Here is a 24,164-nt window from a genome sequence, read left to right on the forward strand (position 1 = left end):
GAATTAAAAAGTAATAATGTGCAAATATTGTACAATCCAGGTGTGCAAAGCTCTTAGAGACTTGCCCAGAAAGACTCAGCTGTAATCACTGACAAAGGTGATTCTAACATGTATTGACTCAGAGGTGTGAATACCTACATGAGATATTTCTGTGTTCCATTTTGCAAAACATTTCTAAAAACATGTTTTCACTTTGTCATTGTGGGGTATTGTGCACAGATGGGTGAGAGAAAAAAATATTTAACCCATTTTCAATTCAGGCTGTAAGACAACAAAATGAGGAATAAGTCAAGGGGTATGAATACTTCCTCAAGGCACTATATCTGTATGTGTGGGGTACAGAGATGAGGAAGTCATTCAAAAATCATGTTAAACGCTATTATTGCACACAGAGTGAGACCATGTGACTTATTATGTGACTTGTTTAGCAAATGTTTATTCCTGAACTTATTTAGGCTTGCCAAATACATTTCAGATTTTACATTTTACAAAACATCATTACACTTTGACATTATGGGATATCGTTTGTAGGTCAGTGACAAAAAAATCTAAATGTAATCAATTTTAAATTCAGGCTCTAACACAACAAAATGTGGAAAAAGTCAAGTGGTGTGAATACTTTCTGAAGGCACTGTCTAACCTATAACCCCGACCGTAATCCCCCAGCTACCAGGCATTTGACGCCAGTGCAGTAGTGAAGTCCAAACCACACAGGTTAAGCCTGTATAATGCCTCACATTAGATATTGTTCTCTTTTTACTCAGATCAAAGGAGGGCTGTGAAAGTTCTCTATGGCTCAGCCAATCACTGGTCTCATGAGTATCAGGTTTCTCTTTCATCAAATCACAGAGCTGGAAAATCCACTCGGGTCTCTCGGGCTGGCCAATGACACAGAGGCTGCTGCCAAGCTGGCCAACGGGACAGAGGCAATTTTTTTGTGAGTATGTTTCCCAGAGCCAGCTGCCTCAGCACCAGACTACACTTACTTTCCCTTATGATACATGAGATAATCATCTGGTGTAGTACTGCACTTCAGCTTTGCTTGGCCACAGTGCTGTTCAAACATGTGTGGAAACCCAGCAGAGTAGGTGTCTATTTTAACTTGTCTAGTTAATTAATGATCTCAAAGTTTGAAGAGATGGAGAACTTGAGGAATTGTTCCAAAATGCTGGGCTGCAACAAGATCTCACGGTTTAACCAATTTTGACTTCAGATTCTGACGTTAATCCACATGTATCCAAATGTTAAATATTGAAGTGGCTCCAAACATCAAATTTCGAAGTTAAGTGTTAAGGTTTGGGATAGGGTTAAAACAAAAGTGTGTGTCTTCCACTGGGATTGAACACGCTACCTTCGGATCCAGAGTCATGGGATTACCTCTACTAGTCTTGATGGTAATAGCGCTCACAGTTGCCCCTAGTGGCTGTGTTTGAAGGCATTTCCCAACATCCTCAAGACATGGACAGACGTCCAATTTCGAAGTCAATCTTGAGCGATCTAGCTGTCCAATGACGTGGCCCTGGTCCTTTCTAAGTAGTCTTTCTGTCCATGTTGTCATTTGATTTATAAGTGCTACTGATGAATTTCATTTCCACATTTCCTCTCATTTGAAACAAGTTAAGATGTTATGGTCTGTGCATGCCGTGGTTGTTCATCGATAGATTTCCTGGCAGTTGGCTTCCTTGAAATTAGGCCCATGCTATAGTACCCTAGCGTGCTGCTTGACACAAAAAGTGATTCTTTCTAAATTGAATAAAGTACAAGTTGAACTGCTAATAATATGGATAATGCCATGTAATTATACAATTTATTACAATATTTATAAAGTTGAAAGGAGATACTGTATTATGCATTGACATGATTAATACAGGTATTTGTATTACATGCCCAGATTGCAACAATAGGCCTACCATTTTAACAAATAGAAAATGCAAATGTTTTTATATACATGAATAATAGATGAATAGATACATAATTGAATGAATAAACGAGCTTAGCTACATGTTTGGTGCATCCTCACTTAAATTGAGCGGATCTTTCGCTAGAAATGATCAAACTTGAGTGTGTTTCAAGGCATAATTTATTAGCCTGAATTCTCTCATTTCGATGAGGCAATAGTTCACGTAGGACTAAATCTATAGGCTAATCAACAATATGGAAATTATGGGCTTAAAAAACATTTCATTTTGGAATCATTGTGAGTATCGGTAGCGCACTTTTGTTGATAGGCAATAGGCCGTATGGTTAGGCCTATATATTATTTCTAATTAGATCTAATATCCTCCATGAAATGAACCATAGGTATATTATGAATTAGGTTGACAATGGTTATGGTTTTATGTTTTTATTTGGGGACAGGGATGTAGACTAATCATTTTTGGAGACAAAGTTACAACTTTTAAATCAAACATCTTCGCTTGAAAAGACGATTTCATATTTTGTTTTAACATATATATAATTGAGTTTAAGATATGGACTATAGTCTACTATAATATGACGGACAACAGCAATTCGCAACATTTCTAATTTCGATAGCTAACTCCTACATGCAACTCACCACTTCTTTCCAAAATGTTTCATTTTAAGCGCGCATGGACTACGTAGCGTATTGATTTAATGAGTGGGTGGCAGATTGATCTGCAACGGAGTGGCCCCTTGTTTATTGGTCGTCTTGTCCGTAGGGCTGAGAACCTGAAGTCTCTCCCGGGTGGGCCAAATTCCAGGTGCCCTTACACTTCCACAACACCCCACTGCTTTCATTACTTGCTGCAGAATGGTTTTGATCATGTTTGCAGCTAACATAAACCCTGACCACACACCTTTGGCGCCCTTTGGGTAAAAAGAAGGGGCATTTTTAGCTGCCCGGAGAGGGAGAGGGGGGTAGAACACCAAGAAGTTGACCGGTGGTCGCTATCGCCTCAGATTGTCAGACATGAACATAACAGATTGTATTGTGTCTGCCTGCCACGTCGTATTTCATAATTCGATATCCAAATGTCATACCGAAAATATATAAAATGAGTATCCCCCTTGTGTAACAAGTTCTTAGGCGATTTAGTCTCCCGAGCTCATGAAGTCATGAAGCTCCCCACAATTAGTGCCAATTTTACACTTATGTGTAGTTGATGCATTATGCACTGGTCACACATAGGCTATAATAGGTTGCACTGGACTAATCAAAAAATTGCACAGAAAGTAAAGGAAAGGGGGATACTTAGTCAGTTGTACAAATGAATGCATTCAACTGAAATGTGTCTGCCGCATTTAACCCAACTCCTCTGAAAGTACAGAACGGTTCATCAGGTTACCCCATGCAGGACATTGCTAAAATACAGGTGACGTTAACTACCACAATAAAGGAAACACCATCATAAAGTATCACAATAGCCAGAACAGCTTCAATCGTTTTTATGCTCATCAAACCATTCAGTGACCATTCGTTTCTTGTGGATGGGGGCATTGCCATCCAATGGGGACATAGACGTGGTAGCCAAAATAAAAGGCACCTTGTTTTGGTGCAGTGACATGAAGTCATAAACATACTAGACCTCCACCCCCCCACTCCCACACACCCACACTCCCACACACCCACACCAGGTCTACTACTACTTCATCCCATAGACCAGTCAGTGCTCAACCCCCACACAGACACATCTAACCCTATCCCACCCCCATCCCCTCCCAGACAGCTGATAACCAGTGTTTTAAGATTCCTGACAATTTATCAGCAGCACTGGCCTGGTTACTGGCCAGCTCTCTTTCTCTCTCTGGCTCTCAGTTCTGAGTGCATTTAAAAGGGAGAGTTAGAGGGGAGTCTGCATGTGAAAAAACGAATGTTGGGGCGACTTGTTTTAAAAGATGAAACACTCATCTGTTGCGGGTAACTGCTCTACCACCATTTTTGATTTGATGTGTCTGCTCTGCTAGAACCCCCTCTCCCGTCTGACATCTGCCTTCTAGCTACACTTCCTTTTCACAAATCAATAACACAAAAATACATTATATGGTGTTCTATAGAGCTGGTATTACACACACCCATGCACGCATGCACTCTCTCTCTCTACCCCCCATGTTAGCTACAGTAGCCTTTGCTCTCACATCCAAATACACTCACAGCCTCATAATGAGAGGAAGTATACAGCTAAGCCCTGCTTGTAAAGGGAATCTCCTCTCTTCTGACTGTTGCAGCCATGAAGCCTCTTGCCAGACCACCAGCAACAGGTTCTTGGGTTACACCAGTAGATTACACTATCACTGGAGCTAGGGGCTCCATGTCAGCTCTGCTCAAATGGGACGGGACTATACCTGGGTTCACATATATGACAAATCTTTCAATACTTAGATCGTTTGCTTAAGCCTTTACTTTGAGAGCCAGGTGGGCTGGGTTTGCACTTTTGGGGCTTTTCTATTGGTTTTGTTGCAACAGGCAAGCTCAATAAATCACAGCTAGTTTTTTGGGATGATTTCAAATAGTATTTGAACCGATACGTTTGCGATACTCTCCCTCCCTTCAGCAGTCCTATTATAGCAGCTGTAATAAACAGGAGATGGTTTTTATGACATTGACTCCAACGTGCTGGTCCTGGGAAGACAACTTTAGATCGCCATGTCGAATAGCACCTCCTCTATTTCAACTAAGTGTACTCCTACTGTCTGTTGTGTTCGTTTTAACGTGTTTCTGAGTGGTAAATTGACCATTGAGAGAGAGCGGACTGCTCATATATTGGTCTCATATGTACTTTGGGTGTTGATATCCACATAAATCAACCAACACACACGATACACACCCAGCCGGGTGTCATATAGCGTCAACAAAGATTTGCTAGGACTTTCAAGTACACCCAAATCCTACAGCTGTGTTTGGCTACAGTTGTAAATGAAATTACTGCTCTATGAAATTTAAGAGCAATGAGTCCACTCCTGTGTTTGCTGTCACTATGGAAACCAGAGTGCCCCTGTCATAATTCATAACTCTACATTGCCATAGATTGCTGATGTATAAACTAGTTTACATACGCAATGCAACATGTAGGAAATCATCATAATCAACTGCATTTTCCGTCAATTATGTTTTGTGTAAATTAAAATGTATTGATTCTGTATTTATTTATACAATGATTTTACTCTGAAATGTAGAAGCAACATTCAAAATGATGGTCTATAGAAAAAATAAACCACACTATGTTGAGCTTTTTCAATATAATTTACACGGTTTTCCTGGCGTTGGCTGCTCAAAACTCAATAAAAGAGATCGGAACAAAAATGAAACAAAAGTCAGGAAAAGAGATGACATTTTCCAAGAAAACCACAACGACGCAACTGTCAAAGTCCTTAGAATTTAGGATTACAGTGGAACACAAATCAAATTCACTACAGCCTCTGGGAAAACTCTCTCTTTCTCTGTTACTGTTCAAGACCTCTATTTCCTCTGCTTATTTCAACTGTAAGGAAATGTGAACGGTCTCATTTCAAGGGCAGGCTCACTTGATGGAACTTGTAATATAAGTCAATGTGATATGCGACTGCTTAGGCCCTGAATAACATAAAACATATTTAGAAACCGAGGGTGAAATCTTGGAGACGTGCATATACAGGCTGTGACCCTTGATAACAGACAAGCCTGCAGTAAAAGTTACATTGATGCCTATAGAAAATGTAATATAAGTTGCAGCCATATTGTCTGACTCCACAGGACACACCTGTGGATAGGGGAAATTATTCTTATTGGAATAACATTTACTTAACCACAGACCTGGGGTGTAATTTCATTCTCCACAAAGTGCTGTGGAGTTTTTCTGATTTTTTTTATGCAGGATGAGGTATACGCAAATGTAGCTAAATACTGACCTCTTGTGGTTAAGAAATGGCTTCAATAAACACAAGCCTACTGACAAAGACGGATCTATTGGAGTTTCTGGCACTGGCAGTACAATTATTATCTTGTCATTTTTGATGGATTACATTGTATAGCACTTTTCCCAGGGTCTGAATGTATTTTTCAAAACCTATCAATAAATCAAATTTTCCATAGACAAAAACAACAATGGTCTTGCATTTCTCATTTTCTCCTCTCGCCCTCTACACTACAGCCAACCAACCAACCAGTCAGAAGAGAAACAGTCAAACTGAAGACTATGGAACCATGGAGATGGCTGCAAGACCAGCATATCACCATTCTGTCCTTAATAATCAACTCTATTATGTAGGCTACATATTGTTTGAGAAATACATTTGTGAGTTAAAGGGACAATCTGCTGTTGAAACAATTACAAAGTGGACACCCCACCTCTGTTTTAGTAAAAAAGCTGAGAGAAGGGCCTGGAGAAATGTAACCACTCTAAAATGCATAGATAGCGCAATGGATGCAAGGACTGACCACCCAAGATATCAAAATAGTTTTAAGCATGTTTTGTAGCTAAATATGTGTATACCAATACAATTTGATTTGGTTTGTTTGTTTACAGTTGTAAACAAGCTTATATTTGGGTTGTGATGGGGTACGTCAGTTGAACTAAGCTTATGAGGCATTTATAAATTATATTCTTCAAGAATCAATGGGCAATGGGTATTCGCACACCCCTTGACTTTTTAAACATTTTGTTGTGCCTTCAGAAAGTATTCACACCCCTTGACTTTTTAAACACTTTGTTGTGCCTTCAGAAAGTATTCATACCCCTTGACTTTTTAAACACTTTGTTGTGCCTTCAGAAAGTATTCATACCCCTTGACTTTTTAAATACTTTGTTGTGCCTTCAGAAAGTATTCACACACCCCTTGACTTTTTAAACATTTTGTTGTGCCTTCAGAAAGTATTCATACCCCTTGACTTTTTAAATACTTTGTTGTGCCTTCAGAAAGTATTCACACACCCCTTGACTTTTTAAACATTTTGTTGTGCCTTCAGAAAGTATTCATACCCCTTGACTTTTTACACATTTTGTTGTGTTACAAAGTGGGATTCAAATTCAAAATGAATTGCATTTTTTTGTCAACGACCTACACAAAATACTGTAACATTTGTTTAAAAAATGTATGGCAAATACAACTCTAATTTATCTTGATTAGCTAAGTATTCAACCCCCTGAGTCAATACATGTTATCATCACCTTTGACAGCTGTGTGCAATAATAATAACATGATGCAGCCACCACCATGCTTGAAAATATGAAGAGCGGTACTCAGTGATGTGTTGTTTTGGATTTGCCCCAAACATACAGTAATGCTTTGTATTCAGGACATAAAGTAACATTTCTTTGCCACATTTTTTTCCAGCAATATTACTTTAGTGTCTTATTGCAAACAGGATGCATGTTTTGGAATATTTTTATCATGTACAGGCTTCCTTCTTTCACTGTCCTTTAGCATTTAGGTTAGTATTGTGGAGTAACTACAATGTTGTTGATCCATTTCTCCTATCACAGCCATTAAACTCTGTAACTGTTTTAAAGTCACCATTGGCCTCATGGTGAAATCCTTGAGCGGTTTCTTTCCTTTCCGGCAACTGTGTTAGGAATGACGCCTGAATCTTTGTAGTGACTGGGTGTATTGATACACCATCTAAAGTGTAATTCATAACTGCCCAATGTTCAAAGGGATATTCAATGTCTGCTTATTTTTTTTACCCATCTACCAATAAGTGCCCTTCTTTGCAAACCATTGGAAAACCTCTCTAGTCTTTGTGGTTGAATCTGTGCTTAACATTTACTGCTCGACTAAGGGGCCTTACAGATAATTGTATGTGTGGGGTACAGAGATGAGGTAGTCATTTAAAAGTCATGTTAAAAACTATTATTGCACACAGAGTGAGTCCATGCAACTTATTGTGTGACTTGTTAAGCAAAGTTTAACTCCTGAACTAATTTAGGCTTGTCATAACAAAAGGGTTGAACACTTATTGACTCAAGACATTTCAGCTTTTCCTTTTTAATTAATTTGTAAACATTTCTAAAAACATAACCACTTTGAGATTATGGTGAATTGTGCGTACATCAGTGACAAAAAAATCTCAATTTAATCCATTTTAAATTCAGGGGGTGTGAATACTTTCTGAAGGCACTGTATCATTCATTTATAAATCCACAAATGGATGTACAGGTGTAGGATCTCGATTTGAGCCAGTTTGCTACAGCATGAAAATAATCCTGCAGCAACAGGAAATGTGAATTATGTGGATTATAATTAACAGACATTTTTGTTGGGGTTGATAGATTTTTCTTAGGGCAAATCAAGTCTGATATTTCTAAGTGGAAATGACTAACTTTAGAAGCCGTTTTAAATATCAAGTTTAAAGTATCCTGCTGTGCATGAATATGCTCACAACAAAATAATAATCAAATTAAGATCCTACATCTGTAGCAACTGCAGATTACCCCTAAACGTATAATGCATAATCATGCATAACGAATAATTATAGAAGGTAACAACATAATAAAGGCATTCAACTTTTACTTATCGAATATGACAAACTGTGAAGGCGCTATTGTGAAAATGTACCATAAGATGGTGCTATATCACTAACAATCACTTGAAGAGTACCAGTAGCTTCAATCAATACCATTTACACTGAACAAAAATATAAATGCAACATGTAAAGTCCTGGTCCCATGTTTCATGAGCTGAAATTAAAAATCTCTGAAATTTTCCATATGCCCAATAAGCTTATTTCTCTCAAATGTTTCTTAGCCAGGGCCACCTGCTGGGGAGCCAGGCCCAGCCAATCAGAATTAGTTTTTACCCACAAAAGGGCTTTATTACAGACATAAATACCCCCCCCCCCCCCCCCCCCCCCCCAGCAGGGCAAGAAGACAGATGTGGAGGTCTTGGCCTGGCGTGGTTATAAGTGGTCTGCAGCTGTGAGGCCGGTTGGAAGTACTGCCAAATTCTTTAAAATGACGTTGGCGGCAGCTTATGGTAGAGAAATTAACATTCAACTCTCTGGCAACAGCTCTGGTGGACATTCCTGCAGTCAGCATGCCAATTGCACACTCCCTCAAAACTTGAGACATCTGTGTCATTGTGTTGTGTGACAAAACTGCACATTTTAAAGTGGCCTTATTGTCCCCAGCACAAGGTGCACCTGTGTAATGACCATGCTGTTTAATCAGCTTCTTGGTATGCTATACCTGTCAGGTGGATGGATTATCTTGGCAAATGAGAAATGCTTACTAACAGGGATGTAAACAAATTTGTGCACACAATTTGAGAGAAATAAGCTTTTTGTGCAGATGGATAACTTCTGGGATCATTTATTTCAGCTCATAAAACATGGGACCAACACTTTACATGTTGCGTTTTATATTTTTTTTCACTATATATATATATATATTTTTTAAAGTACTTTCTTACCTCTTGCTTCTTCATGAGGGTTGAGGACTAAACTGAGCATGTGCAGTGAGTCACATGATTCTAGCTTGTTCCTGATTGGAGATATTGAGTTTTACAACTCAGTGATGCCAACTTAGCAATTGTTGCTAGATTTAGCAACTTTTCAGACTACCCTGGCAACTTCTTTTTCAAACAGCACCTAGCAACAAATTTAGCTACTTTTAAAAATGTATTTGGAACTTTTAGCAACTTTTGAAAAGTGCTCAAACGCTAAAATGCACGCATTTCCCCTCTAAATGACACAAAAACGATTTTCTCTGTCACACACTCAGTCACAACACACGTGCTTGGCTGCAAAAGTGCATTGTGAGTGAAGTCAGCAGCAGGCGCTCAGCTCGTGCACAGGCAGCAGCAGGCCAGCAGCAATTTCAGCAAATTGCAAATCATTGTTGGCTGACTGCAGCAGCAGCAGTAGTATGCGTTCGACGAGACAAACCCAATGAACATAGTTGGTCACGAATGTTTGATCTTGAACAGAACTTACAACATCAATTAACATGTCTCAATCAAAATTGTACAGTCAGAAGTACAGAAAAGAGTGGGAGACTGTACCTGAATTTAAAGGGTGGCTGAAGCCAGTAATTGGGGATGATTGTCGGGCATACTGTACGTACTGCAAATCAGATATGCTTGCAAAAATGTATCACATCAAAAAACATTGTGCTACAGCGAAGCATATAAATAAATCAAAACCGTACAACCCCACAACGCGGTCTACATTACCACAGTTGGTTAAGAAAGTGGATAACTGCAAAAGCGCAGAAGCTACTATGGCAATGGCCATTGCGGAGCATTGTTCGCTGCTAGCATGCAACCATTTAGGTATGGCTTGCAAAGCTGCCTTTTCAGATTCTGTGGCAGCAACAAACTTCCAAATGCACCGCACCAAGTGCACAGAAATGATTAGGGGAATACTGGCTCCTTATTTTCTCAAAAGGGTAACATCAGATGTGGGGGATGAGAAGTTCAGTCTCCTTTTGGATGAGTCCATTGATGTCAGTGTCTCGAAATACCTGGGTGTGGTGATTCGGTATTTCAGTGCTAAAAAAATAACCGTCGTGTCCACATTTCTCGGGCTGGTTGAATTGGAGCGGGGCGATGCCAGATCAATTGCAAAGGCGGTAGTTGAGTTTCTTGAGAAGTGTAACCTTAAAAAAGAGAATCTTCAGGGTATTGGCACTGATAATGCGTCCGTGATGACTGGGGTGCAAAATGGGGTGCACAAGATTTTAAAGGAAACATGTGCATTGCCCAATTTGGTACTCATCCGCTGTGTGTGCCATTCTTTACAATTGGCTGACAGTGCAGCATCCAAAGAAACCATCCCTAGGAGTGTTGAGTACTTAATCAGGGAAACATACAACTGGTTTTCCATTCCCCCAAAACGGCGAGAGGCGTACAAAGAAGTGTATGCCACCATCAATTGTGGCCAGAAACCCCTGCAGATCACCAAAGTGTGTGCCACACGTTGGCTATCGATTGAGCCTGCGGGAACTCGTATTTTGAGCCAGTGGGAAGAACTGAAACTCCACTTTGAGGTGACCAAGGCCAGTGAGCGTTGATACATGGCGGATGTGCTCCACGCCGTGTACATGGGCAAGACCAACTATGTCTACCTGACATTCTTGAAATCACTGTCTGACGTACAAGTTGCAGTGAAGTCATTTGGGGGAGAGCAAACAGATCCTGTCAAGCTTTTGGACAATCTGGCACACCACTTAACATCAATTTGCAGCAGAGTAGTCAATCCTATGGCAAAAATTGATGTCCTAAGGACGCCATTGATGGACATCTCAGTCCATCACCATACCTTGGGTACCTTTTCGAGAGCACGGTGTACCAACTCAGTCTTGCGCCAGAGGACGAAAAGGTCATTCAGAGACAGTGCATCAACTACATTGTTGCTTTAAGCAAGACCTTGTTCAGTTGTTAAGGAAACGCTAAAGCACAATAAAGGCACCACTGAAATGATCAAAGTAGCTGAGCTACTGGGGTATAAGCCCCAAACAATCGATAAAATTGTTTCCCAATGGAGAAACATCCATCTGTTTAGGGGGGACTCAACTGAAAATACGGTCGAGTTTTGGAGTGAAGTGAATGACTACACGGACTCTTCCGAGTCAAATCCATTTGAAGAACTGTGCAAAGCTGCACTCGCTGCCCTCTCCTTGCCACACTCAAATGCGGAGGTTGAACGGCTGTTCAGCCAAATGAGTGTAGTCAAGTCAAAGTTAAGAAATAGAATGTCACTGCACACTCTCAACTCCATACTCCTGGTGCAGTATGGACTGAAGCTGGCTGGTGATACCTGTGAAGTTCTGCAGCAGTTTGGCACCACAGCAGCATACAGCTTTAAGGCCGCTCCATTCTCTTCTGCTGGTTCCAGCTACGTGACAATGCAGTTGGACAGTGAAGATGAAGAGGATTTCCTTGCTAATCTATGATTCATCATATTTACAGTATGTATGCAAGGAGTGGACTTTCTGGAACTGGCGGAGACACACAGCTGATGGTGACAGTGTGCACTGCAGTGTCAACGAGAACAGTGGCAATATCTGGAGGAAACCATTAAGCAGCTAGCCAGCCAAGCAGCACAACAACCTGGAGAGAGCTGGAGAGAGATGCCTAGCGCACACATCATTATTTGGGTTAAGTTACTTGTTCAATAAGATAGCATATATACCTTGTTATTAGCTTGTACCTATAATTGTTGATCAGTTAGGTAGCATGTTAACTAACTACCGATACACTGCTTCAAACTATAATTGTTCAGAATGTGTAGGTTTACTAGTTAAAAATAAAATAAATAAAATGTAATTGTTCAATAATGTGTAATGTGTAAATGTTCAATAATTCAATGTGTTGTGTTTAAAAATAAAAATATCTGATCATATAAAATGTGTTGTGTTTATATTACTTTTACTAATAAAAATATGTGATAATAAACAAACAAATCTAAACTAACAAATGTCAAATCATATTTTTCGCCGAGAAGGCCAGTCAATTTGAGTAACGTTATTGTGTATTCTACGTAATGACGCAGTTTTACGTTATTATGTAATGGCGTCATCACGCAATGGCGTCATCACGCAATGACATCACAATGTAATTTAGCTACTTTTTGCAACAAATCGACCTGCCCCTAGCATCTTCCCCTGAAAATTAGTTAGCAACACTGTTACAACTATCCTGTGTTACAACCCTCCCTGTTCTCTATTGAGCTACTATAGGCCATTCAAAATATACAATTTGTCTTAATAAACTATTCTTAACATCAACCCATCTGATCCTCCAATGAAATAAGGCCCATCCATAGAAGAGCATGAAACACCCAACCGCAAAATGCCATCTTTTATTGAGTATGATATACATTCAGAGCCCCGAAAGGCCATTTCTCAGTTTTCAGTGGCTGTATAACACAAAGTAAATACCGCTTGATTTGTTTAAAGTGGAAACTGCAATGGATAAAACTGTGCTGCCGTACAATAAGAAGCAATTGATTTAACACACTAAGTAGATTATTACATTTGGCTGTGACGGTTGCTTTCACAGCCAACCAGCTCTATCAGCAGTCAGTGGAGCTCCTCTGGGTGTCAACAAGGGAAGGAGCCAAGTCAAGCCAAAGGTTACAGCTATAGAGAAACGTTCATTTCCCATCCAACTGGTTCATTTACTGCATGCATCACTTGCGTTTCATTATACCCAGACAGACACTCCATTTAAACGGTACGAGAATCCACCACATCTGATTGCAACACTCACAGCAATTCAGATGCTTTAGAGAGTTTCAGTGAAAGGCAACATTCAGAATCAGGCATTAATTCATTCGCTCTTGGATGGCTTTCTATTGAAATGCAAAATGGCTGATATACAACCAATTAAAATAAAATAAAAACACATTGAAAACACATATACTAAAAATGTAGCCTACTACTTCAAGGCTGGTAAATTGGTATTATACGTTATCCTGGATGTGAACAAACGCTGTTTGTCCGCTAGACTGTAAAACCATGATTCAGACCCAGTTCATGTACTTTTCCACAGCATATATGAACTAAATCTATCTGAGACTGAGAGGTTTGGATCACTCCCCAAATGCTGGCCTCCTCTCTTAGCCCTCTACCGTACTTGCCTGTAAGCATGGCGTTATTTTCGTGTTTGTGCAGAGTGAGGATTTAATCAATGCCCTTGGTTATTTCTCTCTCCCCTCTCCCCCCTCTCAGGAGAGAGGGGAGAGATGGTCATACTCTTAGCATGGGGTAGAGTAGGGATAAAGACTCCTCTGTTTTCTGTTTTATACTTACTAAATGTACCCAATGAAAACGGGTCAGAAGCTACTGCCGTTCCTGAGGAGAGCACTAAATAAGGTAGGGGCTAATTTAATCAGCAGATAATGTTATGTAATTGGAAATATAATAATGATGGGGAGTTATACGTAAATTAACACGAGTTATAACTCGTGGTGAATGATAAATTATTATAATTCGATGATAAAAAATAATCATTAGTTTTCGATTTCGGGTTTCGATTATTTGGGTTGAATGCTGTTACAACACATAATAAAACAATTAATAAAAGTACCATGATGGTAGTGACTGCCCATTACTGCTTATCACTTATTAACCATAATGTATTCACATTACTTTAATAACATATTTCAGTTGTTGTGTATATTTCATTTGTTTTATTTTATGATTGTATTATTTCATTCCAAGTCGTCATCTCATCCCTATAGAGCTGCTGAATATTCTGTCTGACAAAATCACTAATTTGTATCGCTTCAGAGTAAATAAGGCATACGTCTATGACTGAATAGGAACTATCAATCACTTAGATCAATGTTTTTCAGGTAGCGATACCCTGTCAAGCATCAGCTGCTCTCTAAATCCCCTCACGATCGCGCATTCTTCTGCCACTTACCGTAGCACAAGTAGATGCGCAGTGGATTATGGTCCTTGTAGTTAATTACTACAATTTATGCTCTGAAATATGTAGGATATTGTCCTGTTGGAAACTACAACTCCCTACGACATCACACAGTTCAGCCTGGATCTGACTTATCTCTCGAGAAACTGCAATTTGTGCATTGACCTCACAGAAAAAAACGAACGAAACGGAATTCAAATAATTGAACCAAAATGTCGGTTAATTGCTCAGCACTAGTTATAACTGCAATGTACAGAAGTGAAGTTTATAAGACTGCAATCATTGTACCGTGGAAATCTTTGCAATAATTGGGTTATGGTAATATAATTTAAATGCAAATAATATTGAATCTATTTAAAGCACAATGTTTAATTATTTAGTGGCATAAGTGACATAGCAAATAGGCTGTATATATCCACCCATTTTTGAAATAACAGATTAATGCAATATTTATGCCAGTATCAATATTGTTGCAAATTGAAAAATGTTATAGAGGATGTCCAACTTATGCTAGGATCAAATTCTACAATCAACAACATCCTAACACTATATGAATCAGGGTCATACTTAAAGTGTCTTCAGAAATTTTTTACATCCCTTGACTTTTTCACATTTTGTTGAGTTATGCCCTGTCAAAGTGGACTTATATATTTTTTATTTTACAAATTAATACAGTATTTAAAGTTGAAATGACTTCAGTCAAAAACTATTCAACCCCTTTGTTATGGATAACCTAAATAAGTTCAGGAGTAAGAATGTGCTTAACAAGTCACATAATAAGTTGCATGGACTCACTCAGTGTACAATAATAGTGTTTAGCAGGATTTTTGAATGACTACCTCATCTATGTAACCCATACATACAATTATCTGTAAGGTCCCTCAGTTGAGCAGATAATTTGAAACACAGATTCATCCACAAAGACCAGGAGGTTTTCCAATGCCTCGCAAAGAAGGGCACCTATTGGTAGATGGGTAAAAAAAATAAGCAGATATTGAATATCCATTTGAGCATGGTGAAGTTATTAATTACACTTTCGATAGTGTATCAATACAGTCCCTAAAAAGATACAGGTGTCCTTCCTAAGTTAGGAAACCACTCAGGGACATCACCATTAAGACAGTTACAGGGTTTAATGGCTGTATAGGAGAAGACTGAGGATGGATCAACAACATTGTAATTACTCTACAATACTAACCTAATTGACAGAGTGAAAAGAAGAAAGCTTGTACAGAATAAAATATTCCAAAACATGCATCCTGTTTGCAACAACACACTAAAGTAATACTGCAAAAAAAAAATGGCAAAGCAATTAACTTTTTGTCCTGAATACAAAGTGTTATGTTTGGGGCAAATCCAATACAACACATTACTGTGTACCACTCTCTATATTTTCAAGCATAGTGGTGGCTAATAAGTTACAAACAACGCAAATAAACTAACAAATGTCCAACCAGGTGGGAAAAAACTCTGGACCACCTTAACTCGACATAGAGACCCATACAAAGCTCTCCCTCACCCTCATTTGGCAAATCTGACCATAATTCTATCCTCCTGATTCCTGCTTACAAGCAAAAATGAAAGCAGGATGCACCAGTGACTAGATCAATAAAAAAGTGGTCAGATGATGCAGATGCTAAGCTACAGGACTGTTGTTCTAGCACAGACTGGAATATGTTCCGGGATTCCTCCGATGGCATTGAGGAATACACCACATCAGCCATTGGCTTCATCAATAAGTGTATCGATGACGTCGTCCTCACAGAGACCGTACGTACATACCCCAACCAGAAGCCATGGATTACAGGCAACATCAACACTAAGCTAAAGGCTAGAGCTGCCGCTTTCAAGGAGCGTGACTCTAACCCAGAAGCTTATAAGAAATCCCGCCATGCCCTCCGATGAACCATCAAACAGGCAAAGCGTCAATACAGGGCTAAGATCGAATCGTATTACACCGGCTCTGACGCTCGTCGGATGTGGCAAGGCTTGCAAACCATTACAGACTACAAAGGGAAGCTCAGCCGAGAGCTGCCCAGTGACACGAGCCTACCAGACAAGATAAACTACTTCTACGCTTGCTTCGAGGCAAATTACACTGAAACATGCATGAGAGCACCAGCTGTTCCGGAAGACTGTGTGATCACGCTCTCCGCAGCCGATGTGAGTAAGACCTTTAAACAGGTCAACATTCACGAGGCCGCAGGGACAGACGGATTACCAGGACATGTATTGTGAGCATGTGCTGACCAACTGGCAAGTGTCTTCACTGACAGTTTCAACTGCTCCCTGTCCGAGTCTGTAATACTAATATGTTTTAAGCAGACCACCACAGTGCCTGTGCCCAAGGACACTAAGGTAACCTGCCTAAATGACTACCGACCCGCACGTCTGTAGCCATGAAGTGCTTTGAAAGGCTGGTCATGGCTCACATCAACACCATTATCCCAGAAATTAGACCCACTCTAATTTGCATACCGCCCCAACAGATCCACAGATGATGCAATCTCTATTGCACTCCACACTGCCCTTTCCCACCTGGACAAAAGGAACACCTATGTGAGAATGCTATTCATTGACTACAGCTCAGCGTTCAACACCCTAGTGCCCTCAAAGCTCATCAATAAGCTAAGAACCCTGGGACTAAACACTTCCCTTTGCAACTGAATCCTGGACTACCTGACGGGCCGCCCCCAGGAGGTAACGGTAGGTAACAACACATCCACCACGCTGATCCTCAACACAGGGGCCCCTCAGGGGTGCGTGCTCAGTCCCCTCCTGTACTCCCTGTTCACTCATGACTGCATGGCCAGGCACGACTCCAACACCATCATTAAGTTTGCTGATGACACAACAGTGGTAGGCCTGATCACCGACAACGACAAGACAGCCTATAGGGATGAGGTCAGAGGCCAAGCTTCCTGCCATCCAGGAACTCTATACCAGACATTGTCAGAGGAAGGCCCTAAAAATTGTCAAAGACTCCAGCCACCCTAGTCATAGACTTTTCTCTCTGGTACTGCACGGCAATCGATACCGGAGCGCCAAGTCTAGGTCCAATAGGCTTCTAAACAGCTTCTACCCCAAGCCATAAGACTCCTGAACATCTAATCAAATGGCTACCCAGGCTATTTGCATTGCATCTATACATAGTCACTTTAATTACTCTACCTACATGTACATATTACATCAACTAACTAACCGGTGCCCCTGCACATTGCCTCCGTCCCGGTACCACCCCCCCCCCCTCACTATTGTTATTTTACTGCTGCTTTTTAATTATTTCTTACTTTTATTTCTTATTCTAATCTGTATTTTTTTAACTGCATTTGTTTTGATCATGTTATGGGTATGCTTGTAATAGTAATAGTTAAGAACTGGGGGGGTTTCAGGATAAAAAGAAACGGAATGGAGCTAGAGGAAAACCTGGTTCAGTCTGCTTTTCACCAGACACTGGGAGATTAATTCACTTTTCAGCAGGACAATAACCTAAAAAACAAGGCCAAATCTACACCAGAGTTGCTTACAAAGAAGGCGGGGTCTCAATTTACTGTTGAGAGTTAGAATAGTACAATTGGTGCATTTTCGAAATTTGGTTGTGCATCAGCAGTTTTCCTCTTCTTATATGTCACTCACTGACAGTCACTCAATTAGTCCATATCAGTTAACATTTTGAATATTGGTAAATTAGTCTAGTTAGTCTAGCCAGATATATGAACTTTTAGTAATCATGGCTGAATTACGTGCCCAGGGGGCCCCCATTGATTTTATTATTCACACTCACTCAGATATCATATCTCTTAAATGTAACTAAATGTAATCTAAAATGTAATCTACGTAATCCCCAAAACGAATTATTTATCATGAGAGGGCCATAAGTAATCCTGCATACTCCAAGAAAAGTTAAAATCTTACCTTTCTGATAAAAAATAGTTATAAATTGCTGAGGTGTAGTCACTTTTGAGGACACAAGCTCAAGTACACAAGTAAAAATATGATTCTTAATTTGTATGTATTTCCTATTCAACAAAACTGTATGAATAACGCTTGAAATATAGTATAATGAAATTAGAAAACGAATAACTATAAGATTTCACCTTCCTTATAACTGTAAAAATCCATATTTGTATGTCTAGTGTTAGATAAAATGTGCAGGTTTCTCTTGATCAAAACGTCTGCCCCCACCGCTGTGAATGTCACACAAGAGAGCTCTAGCTTGGCTTCCTGAACTCGCCTTTCATCTTACTATTGTCTGTCTAGGACAAACAAAACGTTTTTTTTGTTTAAAAACTATTAATCTTTTTAGATTACTGTGATAAAGTTGGTTATAAATCGATATCTGAATGTGCTCGAGCGACGAAACCACTCTATCCTGTTGCGCTACGATGTCAGGATTTTAAGGCATGTGCTTTGTCAGCGGCTGTGATGTATGGTTTAGACAGGACTTGATGGACAGTCGGAAGAGCGAATGAAATGGTAGAAGGGACATCCCAGCTTCAAGTGGTGTCAGATTTCACATCTTAAACAAAGATTATGGATATACTGACAAGACACATGTCTCGCTGTCCTAACAATGGAAGTCGTTGTCCACAAAGCGGCACAGTGTGCTGTCTAGACCCCGCCTATTCTTTCTTTGGATTGGTGGATACATCTCATTATTGTAATCTCTTTTGAAAAATTCGATGAGGGTTGTTGACGTCAACTGCCTGTATTCAATGGAGACGCTACACTACTGGCCTCATACAATGAATATGCATAGCCATCTCGAGACAACGCCCATATAAAGTGTTTTTTCTCAAAATTGCCGGGATGTCACGTGCCCTACTTATATCAGTACACTCGTAACAATTTAAGCATTAGGAAACTATTATTGGATGAAATAAACCTACCGTAGCAAATAAGCCATACATTTTTTGGTTGACCAAATTCAACACTCTCTCATTGACTTCCATACAAAAACTCTTTGCTTGGTGGACGAAACAACGAAAAAACGCCACCTACTGAAAGGAGACATCTTTCCGCCGAGTTGGGCATCTCTATTCCTCTTCCTCTCTGTCCTAAATCACACAGGCGGAAGAGATACACAAATGAGTCGTTATGAACCCGCGTTACCGCTCGATGCAAGCCATTTCGATCTATGGTGTCCACAGATCGATTTTATAAGCGAAAGTGTCGGTCGGAACCGGTACCAGAACCACGCAGGTCCTCTATACGTGGGACTTTATATCTTTGACATGGCATAAGTCATGGCAAAATGTATTCAATGCAGGAAATTAGCTTTTAAACTGCAAACATTTCTCCACAGCCCATAGCAAAATGTGTAGAATTGCAGGACATTGCAATAAAAAGTTCTGTAAAGCAAACATATTTGTTTGCGTTTTGTTAATAAATAAATATTCTAACAGATCCCTCTGTACATATTGAAGTTTTTCATCTCGGTGCTGAGTTAATGTGAGTTAATGTGTAGCGGCAAATTGTAGAACTAATAAGCTACGTGTTTTGTTGATCAACTGAGGTAAATTAAGCTGCAGCAACCAATGTGATAATGGCTGGTACATTTTTGTCTGTATTTGCTCTTCTCCAAATAGCATTTTAGATTTGTTTTATTTGATAGAAATGCAATAAATAAACTTTAACTTTCAAAAAATGTCCCTCCACCCCCTCTGGACCTCGCTAAAACTCAGACCCTGCCTATGGCCCTAATGGGAATATCTTTTTTGTGGGTTGGATTTGTAGTTAATGTTAAAATGTATTTATATATTAATGACTGGGGTGACTTTGGAGACATTCTAACCATTATATACATTATGTCGTCCTATTTACAGCTTGATCAAAATGAAGCCACTACTCATTGCGGCTATTCTCTTGGTTGGACTATTGGCAATGGGCAGCCAGGCCATTCCATCAAACCGCTGGTCCTGCTACAAGAAAGTCTTGAAGGGCAGGGACTGTCGCAATGTTGGCATCTCCAACGGAGTTGCGAACATGCGACCCATCGATTCCCTGCAGAACCATTTCTGGGAGGGGAACAAATGCGACATGGTGTGCTACTGTAACTTCAGTGAGCTCCTCTGCTGCCCAAGGTACTGTACAGCAATTCCATTCTCTGCCGGTAGGCGGCGCCCATGTTCAGCACACATATACAGTCTATGTTAATACAGTTCTGGAACAGTGGACGGCTCTGTGGTGCTGTTATGTCCACTGGAGGCCGAATGGAGGCCGGCGGGCAGTTAGGCGCCAATTATAGTTGGGAACGAATTGGATCCAGTCACAGGCTGCCCAGTGAACACTGCCTACATTGTGATTATCATAAGCCACCTATTAATACAGTCAGGCACGTGTGCCTGCTGCCGTGCAGTGAGCTGTGATGTGGAGTTGACTTTTGTTTCACTGGTCAGTTAAAAGGTCATTCGTGCTGTTTTTACGTCATGGCCTTTGCTCATGTAATGCAAATACGCTATGGCTAGGCCTATGCATTTTGGCTCTGTTTTTAGTCAGCTGTTGACTACAGTGAATTGTTTTTCCTTGAAAGAGGCACTATATGCCTGGAAATCAAACAGATACATGGAGCTTATCAGTTTACAATCACAGTTTATCAGTTTATCAATTGAAAATAATGCCATTCTTGACTAGATGCTTCCTTCATTAACTAGGCCATTCTCTCCTGAACAACATGGTCCATCCACTAGAAAGTCATGGACAGTTTACCATAGTCTTGGATTCCAGGCTAATAGGGCGAAATACTAAACACATGTTTTTATTTTTTATGCTGTTCCAGGGATGTCTTCTTTGGACCCAAAATCTCCTTTATAATTCCATGCAAAACCATCTGAGCCATCAGTCGTTTGAATGGACAGTGAACACGGACGGTGCAATCTTCTGAATTGAAACAAGAGTAAAGAGTGAATGGGGCCAAGGGGGATGGGCCCATCCAATCCGGACTACAGAATCACATGCATTTCATTCTTCACTTGGAGACAGCTACAACAACGACAAGTTCAAAAGGCTGGAGCTAAAACAAAAGCACAAGCTTTGAAGCTGAAAAAAAAGAGACCCACCTTTCACAATACTTGGGCCTACAAATTAAATGCATTATATTCAGTCTCAAATACAGCACCAAGTATATTTATTATCTGTGAAGACAATTCAATAAATGCAGCCCGTGTCCCTCCTTTGCCAAGGCTACAGTTCAACACTTGTATATCTGACTTGGCAGACCCTTCATTTGGCATTTGCAATGATGTGACACTCCCCATTATCTACACTCACACGTAAACAGATCTCACTATTTGGCAATAGTCGTAGTACAGTAATACCACGAGTGTGCCCTTATATTGAGTTATTGCACATCAAAAAATATGATTCAATAGTTAATAGTATGCCATTCTTGAGAGACATTGCATTTTATATTCAAGGCTATTAAATGTCGTAAATGTCAGCAGGATCATAAAATGTGATGTTGTGATGAGCTTATGAAGCATGATTTTACATGGATAAAACAAGTAGGCTGTACAACTGCATTGTAAATGTCTTTGCGAAAGGATTATAGTATTGTGTGTGTTACTAGGTCTAACTAACTGTAAGTCGCTCTGGATCAGAGCGTCTGCTAAATGACTCAAATGTAAATGGAAAATGTAATTAACATAGCACTACAGATCACCTAGACTGGTGGAGCTGTTTTAACAAGTTGTTCTACTGCTCCATGACATCTCCCTGTACTTATCCAATGATTTTATATCAATTACAACACTGTATGTGAGAATATTAATAAACAGATCGGTTTGAGTGTTATTTTGCCTGCAGACCTTACTTGTTGTATTATGAAACCACCTTTGTAGCTATATTTCCTTTGTGAGCTTGTTATGTTTCAGTTTGTTGTTGATAAACTTGCTTTTGTCAGTCAGTTACAAAACATCACTGATTAATATTGTTGTAATTAGAAGAGATTGTTCTACTGCTCTATGTAAACAAACTGAATTAAGGCTCTTGAGTGGGTAACATTTATTCACAGATTCACTGTTATTCTCCTATTCTATACAGTCACTGATAATAGATTCCAGTAATAGGCCCACAGTGAAGGATGTCAAATCGCACAAATGCATCTCACCATTATATATATATATATATATATATATATATATATATATATATATATATATATATATATATATATATATATATATATATATATATATAATATATATTTTTTTACCTTTATTTAACTGGGCAAGTCAATTAAGAACAAATTCTTATTTACAATGACGGTCTACACCGGCCAAACCTGGACGATGCTGGTCCTATGGAACTCCCAATCACGGCCGGTTGTGATACAGCCTGGAATCGAACCAGGGTGTCTGTAGTGACACCTCAAGCACTGAGATGCAGTGCCTTAGACCGCTGCGCCACTCGGTAGCCAAAAGTATTTCAGTACTTCAGTCCTCAGTTCAAAGTCAACACACATAAACCACCCATAAACTGCTATCCTGTTTTTCCCCTATGTCTATAATCATATACAAGTTGAGACAAATCAATCCACTGTTTGCAATGTAACTCGTGCGAAAAAAGTCAGTACTGAGGATGGTAATTGGAGAGGAATCGAGCCTGCACTCTCCTGCCACCTTTAATACCTATGTTTGACACCCTGTGGATAAAGTCATCTGCTTCCCACAATGAGGATCCAGCATGAATAGGATCTCGGGTCCAGTGAGTATGTGAAAGGGTGTTTTGTCAGTTGGGCCTATTGGTAAACAACTGGGGGGCTTACAGTTTTATGCTAATGCTGATTGTCTTGTCAGCTCCTTTTGCTTGTGAGGCTATGTGCTTTTACTATGGGGCTGGGTAAGAACGGCTGTGTTGGTGAGGCTAGAAAGGAAACCTTGAGCATCTACTTTACATCTTTTGTCTTGTGGCCTTATCTTTCATTTGATATCTAACCATTTGGTATGCTATTTGTCCACATTTACTATAGGTTAGCCACAACTTCATCTGTGCCAATTATTTTTTACAGTGCTTAATTGTGACTTTCCAATTTGCCCAGCTACTGGTGTAGGACTCTGGGGTGGTAGGTAGCCTATCGGTTAAGAGTGTTGTGCCAGTAACCGAAAGGTCACTGGTTTGAATCCCTGTGCCGACTAGATTAAAAATCTAGCTGTACCCTTGAGCAAGGCACTTAACCCTAATTGCGCCAAGGTTGCTGTCAATAATGGCTTATCCTTGGCTGTGACCCCATGCTCCAAGGTTGACTCGGGGGGAGTGGGATATACAAAAAGCTAATTTCCAATGTACACGTGTATAATACACACTTGTACATGTGTGAAATAGGACAAACGTAAGGACCAACCTAATTATAATTAATATTAGTCACTTGTTGGCAAGCGTAAACAAGGTCCTACTATGTCATAACATAAGCATACTACTGTACTATTTTGGTGCTATGGAATGAGAATAAAAAACTTTACTGTACTGGGAGATCCTTGGACCTTCTAGGAATCTTCCTCTCCAAGTGCAGCTGCTATGGCGGCATTCAACATAGTGGCAACATGGACGTTCAGCCTCATTGACACTTGAGCAGCTGAGGCCTGCAGGAGAAAAGACACTCACAATAAATCTTGACATACAACCCCAACAACACTATACTTTTTTCTCCTCCTGACACACTTAAACCGGTTTGAGCTGAACTGCTCCAGTTCCGCTGAGACCCTGGCTGTGAGAATGCAAAACAGAACAGGAGGCATGAAGCAGGGTTGTGACTTGATGGAGTACAGCTACGACCGGAAGTTACTTTTCAAAAGCATAACCGGTTTGGAGAGCATTATAGCTGACTCTAACCTTTTTTCAAATCTTTACTAAATCCC

The 24,164-nt window shown here is 40.0% G+C and overlaps 1 protein-coding gene across 2 annotated transcripts in view; it reads left to right on the top strand.

Annotated features, from left to right (window-relative positions):
- The window catches only part of LOC115202210 (scrapie-responsive protein 1), a 31,070-nt gene extending 8,969 nt beyond the window's left edge, over positions 1–22,101 (top strand). Inside the window, exons 1-3 of one of the 2 annotated variants that reach the window (XM_029766189.1) lie at positions 13,470–13,751; positions 20,136–20,393; positions 21,089–22,101. In XM_029766189.1, coding sequence (XP_029622049.1) covers positions 20,146–20,393; positions 21,089–21,143 — 303 coding nt within the window. In that variant the 5' untranslated portion in view covers positions 13,470–13,751; positions 20,136–20,145 and the 3' untranslated portion in view covers positions 21,144–22,101. Of the gene's footprint in view, positions 1–13,469; positions 13,752–20,135; positions 20,394–21,088 lie in introns of those variants that run through there. The other variant, XM_029766190.1, reaches the window with a different exon arrangement.
- Positions 22,102–24,164: the final 2,063 nt, after the last annotated feature.

The sequence above is a fragment of the Salmo trutta genome, chromosome 11, assembly GCF_901001165.1.
Source record: "Salmo trutta chromosome 11, fSalTru1.1, whole genome shotgun sequence".
NCBI classification, from domain to species: Eukaryota; Metazoa; Chordata; class Actinopteri; order Salmoniformes; family Salmonidae; genus Salmo; species Salmo trutta.